Raw genomic sequence first — 13,663 nt, 5'->3', positions numbered from 1 at the left:
TATGGGAGTTCAATTCGATCCATCATCAAACAGATGGGAAGTGAAGCGGTGTGGGCTCCAGCATGGGGCCGTGACAGAGGACACGGAAAATGTCAGCGGTCCCAGTGCGTCTGTGCCAGCCGCTTAGGCCTCCGGTAGGGCTGCGCGGTGACTGGGAGCTAAGCGCTCCCCTCTCAGTTGGTCCTGGCTGGTGCTGAAAGTGCTTGAGCACACCGCTCCTAGGGCTGACGACTTCTCGGAACCTTACTGGAAAAGCATTTTGCTTTAAGATTCAGTAAACGCTGTCCCGTGCCAAGGAATTGGCGTCAACCTGAGGCTCTGGGGTCAGACCCACCGGACTCAGGCCGGCTGTGCCACGTGTTGCCCGCAGTCTTGACCCGTTCCCTCAGCGTTGACAACAGGCACTGACTGTCCGATACCCCCGCGATCGTAGGAGAGCAGAGACGTTCCTAATGCCTGGTACACCACGGGCGGGTCCGTTAGCTTCCCTGACACACTTCCTACAGTCATTTCTTGCAGCTGAGATCTTCCCCTTTAATACTTCGTTAATTAACGTGTAACCTTTTGGTTAAAATGTCAAAGCAAAGACTAAACCCGAAGGAATGAAGCCACGGGAAGTTCTTCAGACTTAGTCGCCAGCAAGGTTATGGCCCGAAGCGGCACGCGGGGAAGCGACCCGCAGAGCTGTGCGCACACGGGGTGCTGCGGGCGCTGGGGAGAGTGTGGAGAGGCTGCGTGGAGCTGCACGCTTGGGGTGGGGGACGGGGGCTGCACTCCCAGCGAAGCGCGTGAAAGGAGAGCGGTGATGGGTTCTGCGCCGGGGGGCTGGCAGCGTGTGGGGAGCTGTACATGGAGCTGCGCGCAAGGTGGCCACTGCACGTGCGGGCTTGGGGACTGGGCGCACTGCGGGCTGCAGGCGCTGGGGAGGGTGTGGTGAGCTGTGCGTGCGGCTGCTCTCACCGGAAGCTGCACGTTCGGGGAAGCGCGGAGGCGGGGTTGCTGCGAGCGGTGGGGAGCACGTGGGCGGACACGCAGGGACTGCCCGCGCGAATGGCTTCGACCGCAAGCGCCTCACCCCACATTTCACAGTCGCCATGACGACCGGGAGGTCCGCAACGGCTGCGGGTACAAGTCCGTTGAGGCTGCCAGGCGAGTCAGGCCTTTCTGAACCTCGCCCGACTCGCCTGGCCTGTGCCTGAAATTGACCCAGCTCCACCAGGGATTATGAGAAAACAAGGAGTAAGCGCAAAGCCGCTACAATCTTCCCGCCCTAGCCAGCCTAAGCGGCGGCGCGGGGCCTCCCCCGCCCGGGAGCCGGAGGTGGAGGAGGAGGTGGGAAGGTCGGCGCTATGCGGCGGGAACCTGCCAAGGGGCACCAGGAGGTCCTCCCCGCGGAGGATCCGAAATCTGAAAGCGCGAAAAGGCTTGCAGTTGGAGGTGATGGCCAAGAGCCTTCTTCTCGGCCCCTTCCAGTTCCTCCGTAATTTCCTGGCGCAGCTCCGGGAAAAGGTGCACAAACTGCAGGCTCCTTGGTTCTCCAGCAGGACCACTCTCGGCATCGGTGAGGAGAAGACTGGAGAGCCCTAGAGGGAGCCGCATGGCGCTTTTCTTGAGTCTTGAAGGAGATCAGTTTAACAAGCAAGGGTTTGTGTGTGCCTAGTAGTAAATAATAGCAAGGCCCGAGTAGAAAGAAGTTGGTCAAAGATCTTGTCACTGAACCAGGGGAGAGAGATGGGGAGTATATTGGTTTGAAGGGCTGTCAGATCGCAGGGTGTTTTAAGGTCTAGGAGTTTTATTTATTTATTTATTTATTTTTGAGACGGAGTCTCACTCTGTCGCCCAGGCTGGAGTGCAGTGGCCGGATCTCAGCTCATTGCAAGCTCCGCCTCCCGGGTTTACGCCATTCTCCTGCCTCAGCCTCCCGAGTAGCTGGGACTACAGGCGCCCGCCACCTCGCTCGGCTAGTTTTTTGTATTTTTTAGTAGAGACGGGGTTTCACCGTGTTAGCCAGGATGGTCTGGATCTCCTGACCTCGTGATCCGCCCGTCTTGGCCTCCCAAAGTGCTGGGATTACAGGCTTGAGCCACCGCGTCCGGCCAGGTCTAGGAGTTTTAAAGACTGAGGGGGAAGGATTAAGGAAAGAGGATGAGATTAAGATTCCAAGAGAGGAAATAATTAGTGGAGCAAGGCTTGGAATATTTGGGAGGGTAGAATTAAAGGCACAAATCTGAGAAGCTAACTGTGGAAAAGAGAGAGAATTCCTTTTCTGAGATGGCAGGGAGTAGAAAAGCGTGGATTACTATACGGAGAAATGTTAAAGTGGAGATAAAAGAAGTTGGGAGTGCTGGCGTTTCAGTGAAGTATGAGGCTGAGTCACCTTCAGAGGTGAGATTGATAGGATGCCCGGGTCCAGGGGACATGCTTCTGTCACAGCTTGGAAAGGGCATGCGATAAGCCCTTCAAGCATTTAGAATGCTGGCATCACTACACCGTATCCTTTTTTTTTCAGATGTGGTATGTGGGTTAAGGGAGGGAGTGAGAGACACAGAAAGATTTTGAGCATCTTTGGAAAGCTGGATGAATTTGGTAGTATATTTGACCTTTTCCTTATATATCATCTGAAGAGTTTTTGCCAGTGTATATAATTGTTAGGAGAATTAGAAATAGGATACAAATATAGTTGAATAGGATAGTCTCTGTGTATTTTTAAATCAATGAAGCCTAATAAACAGTTAATGAGCATCTTTACAACCATTTAAAATTTTCAATCTTTTAAAAATTATAGCGACCCCACTTGCAGACAGTCCAAAAATACACCATAGGCCATACTTTGCCTATCCTGATATAAAACAAGTAAATTTGAGAAGTATTTAAGATAAGCCCAGGACAGTTAGTAATATAGGAAAAGATCTGGATAAACATGGTTGAGAATTTCAACATTGCAATTTTTTAATTTTTTAAAATTTAATTTCTTCAATAATTATTGAATTAATTTGCATTTATTTTGTTAGCCAAGTGGAGTAATTTTTGAATTTTTAAGAGGCTACTATTGGTGGTTTATAAGATGACTTGCCAAGTATATTTGGGATCACCATAAGAAATACCATTATAAAATCTCAGAGGGGAGGTAGGACTTCTGGAATAGCCAAGGAAATGCACTCCTCCATGACGACAATGAAAATACTTGGAAAGTTTTCAAAATCATTTTCTTCAAAACTTTGGAAATTAAGCAAAGGTTTACAACAATCCGAAGGGCATTAATTCAAGAAAAGCTGCTGAACCTCTATAAGAACAGCAAAGTTTGTGGTGTTTTAACTTGTTCTATTCCCCACTCTTCTCTCTCCAGTTCCATGGTACCTTTGAAAACAAGCAATTCCCCAACCAAACAGGGGCACAGGCTGCGTTTGCAGCTCCTGTAAAAGCTCCATACCCAGAGTATTGTCTCCCAGCTCCCTGGTGAAGTCTTACGTATACATGGGGCGCTGGCACAGGTGACTCCAGATTAGTCTCCTAGGCCATCTAGTAGCTCCTAGGTCTGGGCGCTTGCAAAGAGCTTGCAGTTCATCAAGGGTTGAGTTGCACAATGGGGCTTTTAGATGTGCTGCTGAGGAAGTGATTGCCTGCATTTAATCGTCTTCTGATGAATGCTAGGGAAACTGATCTAGAGTGGCTCCTCCTGGTTAGAACTAGTGAAGCATACTGTATATATTTACTTCTTTTAAAAATTTCATATAAAGGAATAGAAAATAAAACTGATAAAACAAAACAAAAAAGGTCACAATCTTCCATAATTCCATCACTCTTACCAATTACCTGAAGTGAAAAAACCCTCTCAAGTCTTTCCCTTTGCTTGTCAAGCCCTGCTGCAAACAGGTAAGCTCTGTTCAGAATTTACTTTGTGTCTTGGATTTTTTCCTATGCTCACAGAGACAGGATTAGCTGGCCATCTTGCTTTGTGTGCTATCTTTCTAGACATGTAAAATAATACATTTGAAATACTTGTTTTAAAGGTATTTTATAATAAAGCAGCTTTTAATAACTTTCCTTTTTTTCTTTTTTCTAGCTGTCTTTGTGGCAATTTTACATTGGTAAGATTTAGTTTCAGTTTGAAATTTTTAAAAACATTTGAATTAAAAATTGTCGTCACTGTTTGCATACATTAAACAATAACTTCTGGCTATATTTGTAGGACATCTTTATGTGTGAAACAGCATTTACAAAATAGATGCATTAGGGGAATAGTAACTTATGAATTAAAATATTTTTGCTTTACCAAATAATTCACCACGTTTCTTTAAATATCTAGCTTTTCTAGTGTATTTTGCATGTGTAGTTCATTTAAAACCCTCCTTTGTTTTATGGTAATTATATGTTGCTAGTGAAATCACTTTTTTTTTTTTTTTTTTTGAGACAGAGTCTTGCTCTGTCTCCCAGACTGGCGTGCAGTGGCGCGATCTTGACTCACTGCAACCTCTGCCTCCCAGGCTCAAGTGATTCTCGTGCCTCAGCCTTTCAAATAGCTGGGATTACGGGTGTGCACCACCACACCCAGCCAATTTGTTGTATTTTTAGTGGAGACGAGGTTTCACCATGTTGGCCAGGCTGGTGTCAAACTCCTGGCCTCAAATGATCCACCTGCCTCGGCCTCCCAAAGTATTGGGATTACAGGCATGAGCCAGCACAGCCAGCCAGTGAAATAACTTTGGTGATAAAGTTTAGAAAACACCTGCCAATTGGAAATCAGGTAAAAAAGAAGATAAATGTTCGGCAGTGGTTATACGGAGTTAAATGGCTTTGAGTCTTTCAGTATGCAAGCCTGTGTACGTTATTTTACAAAAGTGTTTATAAAAATTTGTAAAATAATACTTCCCTCTGGAATATTTTATTTTTACCTGGGCTTAGCGATTTCTACCCTTGGGAGGTATGAGATTTGCCCCTGTGTTCTGTTGACACAGTGCTGCTCTAGATATTTAGTCTGCAGGGAGATTTTGATGTTAGAACTGAGGCTGCAATGGTAGGGAATATTTCTGCAGTTTTTGGTACCCTGGCATATGTCCTAAATGTAAAGAATGGTTAGTGGAAAACAGGGTTAATATATGGCACTTTGCTTTATTTTCAACTTCACTGGAAACTCATGACATGTATACATAAGTTAGCTGTAGCATGATTATTGACTGCAGCTAATTTTGTTTATCACATATGCTCCTTTCTTCACTGCCTACAGCTGTTGATTCACTACTAAAATGTCTTCAAGCACACACCTGCATTCTTTGGCACTTGAAAGTTGATCCCTTATGTGATATTATACTTATTGTAAGTCTGCTTTGATTTAAAGTAATTTTATTCAAAATTATATTCTGAACCCTTTTCAACACTTATGGAGGTATTTCCCAAGGCTGGTATATTAGAATCACTTGAAACTTAAAAAACAAACAATAACCTGCCTCTGTTCTTATTTAGAGGCCTGGGATGGAAGGAAGGGTGAAAAACACCACAAGAATTTTAGTTATACAATTAAGTTCTTTTTTTTTTTTTCCTTGAGACAGAGTCTCACTCTGTCGCCCAGGCTGGAGTGCAGTGGCATGATCTCTGCTCACTGCAACCTCTGCCCCCTGGGTTCAAGCAATTCTCCTGCCTCAGCCTCCCTAGCAGCCGGATTATAGACATACACTACCATGGCTGGCTAATTTTTGTATTTTTGGTAGAGACAGGGTTTCACCATGTTGGCCAGGCTGGTGTCGAACTCCTCACCTCAAGTGATCTGCCCGCCTCGGGCTCTGAAAGTGCTGGGATTACAGGCATGAGCCGACACACCTGGCCACAATTAAGTTTAAAAACCACTGAGTTAAGGAATTTCAGGTGTGTGCCATACTGGATTATAAATGCCTAAAAACATGCAAATTATAAAAATAATATAACAATTTATTGTTTTCTTTTATGTGGCTTTCTTATCACTTATTTTAATGTTGGTTTTGAAACTTGTTCTATTGTAATATGATACTTCATTTTTTTCTAGGTTACATTTAGTAACACTTTTTGAAAATGATCGTCATTTCTCTCACCTCTCATCTTTGGAACGGGAGATGAGTTTTCGCACTGAAATGGTTAGGTTTCTTTTTCTAACGAATTAATTTGTGGTTTAAGAATAGCGAGACTATGAGGTAGAAATGTATTAGGCATTGAAACGAACTTTTGGTGAACTGCACTGTTTCATAAGCTATAACCCAGGTTTATTATTTAAATAGTAAAGTGTTTGAGATTATTTTTCTGTTACTTATTTCATTATCTCTCACTCTTTCCTACTGCAGACTTCTTTTTAAGATAATAAAGATGAATTATAATAGGTGAGGAAGGAGGACAAAGGAAGCACTGAGGAAGTGATAAAGGGGAATGAAATGAGATGCTATCAGAAATTGCTTTCTCTTTGGCTACAGTTGGGAGATCCCATGTTTCACCTGGGTCTTTTAATGGTGATGATTATTATTTGGCTCTCTTTTGGTTTCAAGATAATCTCTTTTAAGAGATAACTTTTGATATAATTTTTAAATAATTTTCTTTTTTTCGATACTTAATATTTAAAATGGAGTTTTCGCCATACACATCTCACGTAATTATTGTGAGGAGTAAGTAGGATAGCGAATGCCAAAATTGCACAATTTTACATTTAGAAGACACCACAATCGTCCATCTTCCAGATCTGCTTGCAGCTGGTCGGGGGCCTAGTGAAGCATTGAAACTGGTTCTCCTCACTCTGGCCATTGCTTTTTGTTTAAATTATAGTAAAATTTAGATTTAAATTTGTAATAAAAAATTTCAATATTTATAATTTCAGCGTACATCTCAGTGACATTAAGTACATTCATGTTGTCTTGCAGCTATTACCACTGTCCACATCCAGAACTTTTTGCTATCCCAAACAGAAACTCTACCCACTAAACACTAATCACACCCAACTCTATTTTCTGTCTCTATGAATTTGCCTATGCTAGGCCCCTCAGTCACTGCTTTTTAATTTTCATCCCTATATTGCCCCTATAAAGTTTCAAAGCATTGGATACATTAACATATGTATGACATTTGAACATTTCTAAAGACAGAATATAAAATATTATTAAATAAAGAGTGTAACTGTGGCAGTCTGGACTTTGGTGACATATCGCTAGATTCTAATAGCAGTTCTGTGCTTTACTCTATGATGGCTAGTCAGGTAACCTCTCAGATTCTCAGTAATCTGATCTGCTCAATAGAAACAATGCCAACCTTAGAAGGGTTTAGGGAAAATGAAGGGGGATAATGAATGGCAACACATAGCAGAATACTTAACACAAAACAATAGCTGTTATTAGTAACTTATTTATATATTTAATATTTCCGTAAATACAGACTTTTGCATATTAGATATCCTTTAATTATTGTATTGCTTTGTTATCCTCCTAAGCAAAAAGGAAAATTCTTTATGAACTCATATTTTGCCAATCAACTACGAGGTAATGGCCTTTCAGACATCAGCTAAAACAGACCTTTAATTTAGCAGTTACTCATATTGGATGAGGCAGATTATAGCATATAGCATTTTTTAGGGAGAGTGCATTTTAAACAATGTGACCCTTTTTTGCTTTTAGATTTTAGGAGCGAAAGCAAGAAATTGAAGGGGAAATAAGACACAACATGCTATTGTTAATCCATGAATTTTAACTCAACAGCACTTTTACTATCCTAATGAAGCCTTTATTTTATATGCTGAAGTGTAAGACACTAAAATAATCTGCTTTTTAGTATATAGCATTTGTGAGCAACAATAGTCAATCGACATTGAGCTTTCACTTTGCACAGAGGATTTGATGGAGCTATGAAGTAAGCCAGAAGCATTGGATTCCTTGCTCATGATGCTTATGGTCATTATATTTCCTAAGAGCATGGGAAAAAAAGAAGTAATTTTCTATATGCAAAGTTGTACAGAGGCATGAAGGCATCCCTGTTTATGATAGAATTAATCAGATGTCAACCTTCAAGCATCTCAAATGTGGGGGATAAAACCAGATTTGGGAAAATTAAACATATACTGTCTACACCTTTTAAGACATTATTAGAGAAACTCTTTAAATCGTTTGACCATCCCTCCAACTCTTTAGTTTGAAAGCCTATAGAAAATTTGAAAGAATAGTACAGTGATCACCTGAAAATACGTGCTTTTTAAAGTCCAAGAATGCAAAACAGCGAGGAGTAATTAGGAAATCTTCTTATTGACCTTTTTTTTCCAGAAAAAAAATGTTCTAAAGAAGTGTTAAAAATAAATATTTTAAAGTTTTAATTACATTGACAATATGTGCCTTTTTTTTTTTTTTTTAATAAAGGGACTTTATTATTCCTACTTCAAGACCATTATTGAAGCACCTTCATTTTTGGAAGGACTGTGGATGATTATGAATGACAGGCTTACTGAATATCCTCTTGTAATTAATACAGTAAAACGCTTCCATCTTTATCCAGAGGTGAGTCATCATTTGAGACAAATATTATTTGTAGAGTGATCCTCTTTATCAGATAAAAGTAGTCAGCACAATCTTGTTAAGAAAGGGAGGGGAGCTTTCAGGTGCATTAAATGTAACAGTTGAGCAGAATGCCGTAAGTTCCTTCGTAAAATTTAAAGACCCCAGAAACTGTTCTTGCATGAACTCAAAGAATGAACCTTAGTGTGTAAATAATGGCCAGGGTAATAGACAAACCAAATGGAAAAGACAGTCATGGGAGCCAAATTCTAAATAGGGATGGGCTTTTGGCTTTGGACACCTCATAGGTGGGCACGATGACCACATGAAGGGACAGTGAGAGTGATGAGCTTGAATAGTGATCTTGGGGTTATGTTAGTAAAGTAAGATTTCTTTAGTCACACAGCCAGAAATCTATTACTATCTTCCAACACTTAGCCTAAAAGAGTATAGTTGTTATAGTAGTCTGTAAATGCTAGAAATTTGAAAAACGGAGACAAAATTAGTGAACTCAGTTTGTGAACTCAAGATAAATGCTAAATTTGACACCATGGTAAATACTACTGTTGAGTTTAAAGTTGTCTCAGAATCCAGCATATTAATTAAAAGTTACTGCTTTCTAATCCTTTATTCATATTTTTATAGCTTTTAAAAATTACTATTCTTTAGATTTTGAAATGCTTAAAACTACAGAGACTTAGAAAATAATATTCAAATATGTGCGATCAACCATCTAAAATAAATAAATGCTGATCTTTGTCATTTTTGCATCAGCTATTTTAAAATAATTAAAATATTATAAATACCTTTGTTCTGCTTCTAGTCCAACTTATACCTTTATTAAAATTTGGTGTGTGTATCCATCCAATTTCTGTTTTCAGAGATTGTTTTATTATGTGCTTTAAGTCCACATAAATGATCTCATACTGAATGTGTCACTGTAGGATTTTTTCTTCAAAATTATATTTTTGAACTTTCTGTATATATATATTTCTTTAATTTTAACCATTTTATGAATTCTAAAGTTTATGTATTTCCCCATCTTAATATATTATTTCCAATTTTTCAATTACAAGCAATGTAATCTCAAATGTGCACTTCTGTGTGATTTTCTTCTGTATATGTGCAGTATTTTGTCTAGGATATATACCTAGAAGTGGACTTGCTGTTATAGAATGTGTGCTTTTTCAGCTTTACCAGATATTGCTAAATTGCTGTCTGAAGCAAATGTAGCAGTTCACACTGCTGTCTAGAATTTTCTCATATCATTATTAGATTTTGAATTGTCCGACCCTGTGATTTTTACTCTTATGATGGCTGTGATATGCTTTTTTGTTTTAATTTGTGCTTCCCTTACTATTTATGGGGATAAATATATTTCCATGTTTAATAAGCATTTGGATTTGTTCTTCTATCAATGACATATATAAATCTTTGTCACCAAATCAGCTTTTTTGAGGTATGACTTACATGTAATAAAATGTGCAATTTTGAGTGTACCATTCTCTGAGTTTTGACAAATGTATGAAGCTATATATCCATCACCACAATTGAATTACAAAACATTTTTAGAATGCCAAAAAATGCTTCATTGTGGTAACTGTCTTTTCCCCCATTGAATTAACTGTCTTGGTATGTTTGTTGAAAATTGATTGACCACATTATGTGTGAATCTGTTTCTGGACTCTATTATTCTCTTGATTTATAATTATGCCAATACCACACTGTCTTGATTACTGTCTTGATTGAAATAAATCTTGAAAGTAGATAGTTCTCTCACTTTGTTTTTCCTTTTTAAAATTGCATTTCTATCTAAATGTTAGGGTCAGCTTATTAATTTCTCAAAAAAAAAAAACCTGCTGGGATTTTGGTTGGTATTATGTTGGATTTGTACATGTATTTGGGAAGAATTGACAACAATATTGAATTTTCTAATCCACGATCATGGTGTAGATCTCCATTTTGTTGATTATTTTTAATTTGTCTCAGCAATGTTTTGTATTTTTTCAATGAACAGTCTTTCCCTGTACTCTTTTATTATAAATTGTATTATTTAAAAATTTTTATTATTCCAGTTTTTGTTGCTTTTGTATAGAAATATAGTTGATTTTGAATATTAACTTTGTACCTGCATCTTGATGAAGTCAGCGGTTCTAGTAGCTTTGTTATAGAATCCTTTGGATTTTTCTATGCACATGATGATATAGTCTGTAATTAAAAGCAGTTTTATTTTCAGTAGGTATACCCTAAGTGTTTTTAAAACAGCTTTATTGAGGTATAATTGACATATGATAGCTGGTCATATAGATGAAGTGTGAAGTTTGATTAGTTTTGGCCCACCTGTAAAACCATCACCACAATCAAAACGATTGGCACATCCCTCATCCCGAAGTTTCCCTGTGCTCCTTCGTAATCCCTCCTTCCTTCATCTCTCTTTGCCCACATCCCATCCCTAGGAAACCACTGATATTCTCTTTGTCATTATGGTTTAGTTTGCATTTTCTAGAATTTTATAGAAATAGAAACAGAGTTGTTCTGTGCCCAGGTCTTAATTTATGCGATTGACTGAGTGATGACACAGATAGATCAGTGCCACCGAAAGAAGAATTTATGATCAATACTTCCATGGAGAAGAGGACAAGTCACATCACACAGAGCCACAGGAGAGAGACAGTTTGGTCAGGCAGAAGCAGTACTGAGGGTAAAGCCTAGGCGTCACTTTTATTGGGGTGTCTATGGGAAAGGCAAAACCGGGCAGAATTTAAAAAAGAAAATAAACAAATTGAAAGACAGTTGACAAACTGGGAGAAGATATTTGTTTGGATTCTTTTTGTTTGTTTTGAGACAGTCTCACTTCATCGCCCAGGTTGAAGTGCAGTGGCGTGATTTTGGCTCCCTGCAGCCTCCGCCTCCCAGGTTCAAGCGATTCTCCAGCCTCAGCCTCCGAATAGCTGGGATTACAGATGCGCACCACCATGCCTGGCTAATTTTTGTATTTTTAGTAGAAACGGGGTTTCACCATGTTGGCCAGGCTGGTCTCAAACTCCTGGCCTCAAAGCCAGGCTGGTGGTCCTCCCGCCTCGGCCTCCCAAAGTGCTAGGATTACAGTCGTGAGCCACCATGCCCGGCCAGGAGAAAATATTTGTAATATACTTTGGAGATGAAGGGTTAATATACCTAATATATAAAGAACTCTTAATTCTTTATATATTTAGCTTCTGGAGGCTTCAGGTGTCAGTTTGGTGATGAAGAGAGCGGGAATGATGACACTCTCATTCCTACAACAAGGAAAATAGCTGGACAAACTGCAAGATAACACCTTTTCTTGAATCCTTCAGAAAACTGAGGTCAGAGGACAACCAAGGCAAAATTTCAAGAAGGACAGGTGCCTGCAGAAGGCAATAGGAACTGAGCATTCTGGAATAGGGACTGGTTGACTGAGATAGATGCTTTTGAATGCCATATAAGCTGGTACAAAGATTAAACCAGAAATTTTTAATGAACAGCATACAGGCTTATTGTGAGCTGGCATGAAATGTGAAGGTGAGCAGGCTCTCTCAGGGAAGATTGGGGAAGTATTTAGAGAAAGCTTTCCTATGATGCTGGTTAGGGGACAGGAAAAGCAATCATTGCTCAGACTCTGCTTACACCCATGCTGTGAAATCTTTCCTAAGGAAAAGAAAGCCATTATCTGCAGGGAGAACGGTATCAAACCCATTGTCTGAGGACACTGGTGGGTATTCAGTGAAGCTGGTGAAAGAGAACAGGCAGGAAACAAACAAAAAAACCCCTAAATGTTAAAAAACAGTCATATTCCTTGAAGAGGGAACACTTATGAAGGGTACAGCCCCAAGTCCCAAATTCACAGTACCTGCCTAAGACTGAGGCTTAATTGGAACATCAGAAAACCTGTCACTCTTCCCCCATTACATTAACAAGCCTTTGGTAAAAATCACAGTGGAATGTGACCAAGTGAGTTTTGCAAGGCATTTTCTTTCTAGGGAGCAGCACAAAGGAAAACCCAAAACCAAGTTCAAAACAAGGTACCATTAGAGGAATTTGAAATCGCTAGTGTCCATAGCAGCAACAAACTCCAGCTTTGGTAACTATAGCAATTACAAACTTCAAATCCAGCCCACCCTAACTAGATTAACACAAATCCCTACAATAAAGACGTAACAGTAAGAAAGATGTTCTTATTTTCAAGCATAAAAATACTGACCTCTGTGCCTACTGTCTTATACAATATGTCTAACTTTCAGCAAAAATTTTGAGGCATACCTAAAGGTAAGAAAAAGCACAGTCTGAAGAGATAGAGCAGCCAGACCCAAAGAAGATACAGATACTGGAACAACTGGACAGGAGATTTAAGTAACTATGATTAATATTTTAAATACCCAAATGGAAAAGACAGATGATATGCAAGATCAGATAGATAATTTTAGCAGAGAGTTGGACACTGTAAGAATCAAAGGGAAATGCTAGAAATAAAAAAAAGAAGTAAAAAACGCCTTAGATGGGCTCATCAGCAGACACAGCACAGCAGAAGAAATAGGTCAGTAGGAATGCAAAGAGAAAAAATGTAGAGGAAGGAAACGATAGAGCATCTAAGAGCTGTGACACCATATCAAATATTCTAATATATGCATAATTAGAATCCCAGTGGGAGAGGAAAGGATGAGGAAGAATAAATATTTGAAAAAGAGAACTTTTCAAAATTAGTGACAGATACCAAACCACAGATCCAAGAAACTCAGAGAACATCAAAAAGGATAAATACCAAACAAATGCATGAATGAATAGATAAACAAACCAAACATGCGTATACAAACCTAGGGGTAAATGTAAACACATTAAAGAGTATGAGACAGAGAGTATCTCACAAAGCCTAAAATACTTATCATTTGGCTCTTTATAGGAAAAGCTTGCTGACCTCTTGTCTAAGAGAATGAATAGACTAGGGATATAATGTGAGTTTCTTGTGCAGCACCAAGGGCTTCATTTGAGGTTGATGGTCTTGAACTGAGAACAAAACCAGCCAACAGAATTGTGTTTCTCCAGCTATACTTAGATTCCCAAGTATGAACACAGAGAAAATGGAGAGTTGGATTTAATCATGTTGGGTCAGCTTTCCCTTGGATGTAGAAAGCCAAAAAGAACATTGCTCGTGGCCT

At 39.7% G+C, this 13,663-nt stretch overlaps 1 protein-coding gene across 3 annotated transcripts in view; it reads left to right on the top strand.

Annotated features, from left to right (window-relative positions):
* Positions 1-1,019: 1,019 nt before the first annotated feature.
* The window catches only part of LOC126950095 (probable C-mannosyltransferase DPY19L2), a 92,984-nt gene continuing 80,340 nt past the window's right edge, over positions 1,020-13,663 (top strand). For 2 of the 3 annotated variants that reach the window (XM_050783272.1, XM_050783271.1), the window contains exons 1-4: positions 1,020-1,561; positions 4,064-4,088; positions 6,017-6,104; positions 8,355-8,492. In XM_050783272.1, coding sequence (XP_050639229.1) covers positions 1,225-1,561; positions 4,064-4,088; positions 6,017-6,104; positions 8,355-8,492 — 588 coding nt within the window. In that variant the 5' untranslated portion in view covers positions 1,020-1,224. The remainder of the gene's footprint in view (positions 1,562-4,063; positions 4,089-6,016; positions 6,105-8,354; positions 8,493-13,663) is intronic. The other variant, XM_050783273.1, reaches the window with a different exon arrangement.

Source organism: Macaca thibetana, chromosome 3 (assembly GCF_024542745.1).
Source record: "Macaca thibetana thibetana isolate TM-01 chromosome 3, ASM2454274v1, whole genome shotgun sequence".
In the NCBI taxonomy this organism is placed as follows: Eukaryota; Metazoa; Chordata; class Mammalia; order Primates; family Cercopithecidae; genus Macaca; species Macaca thibetana.
This window is presented reverse-complemented; position numbering and strand designations above follow the sequence as displayed.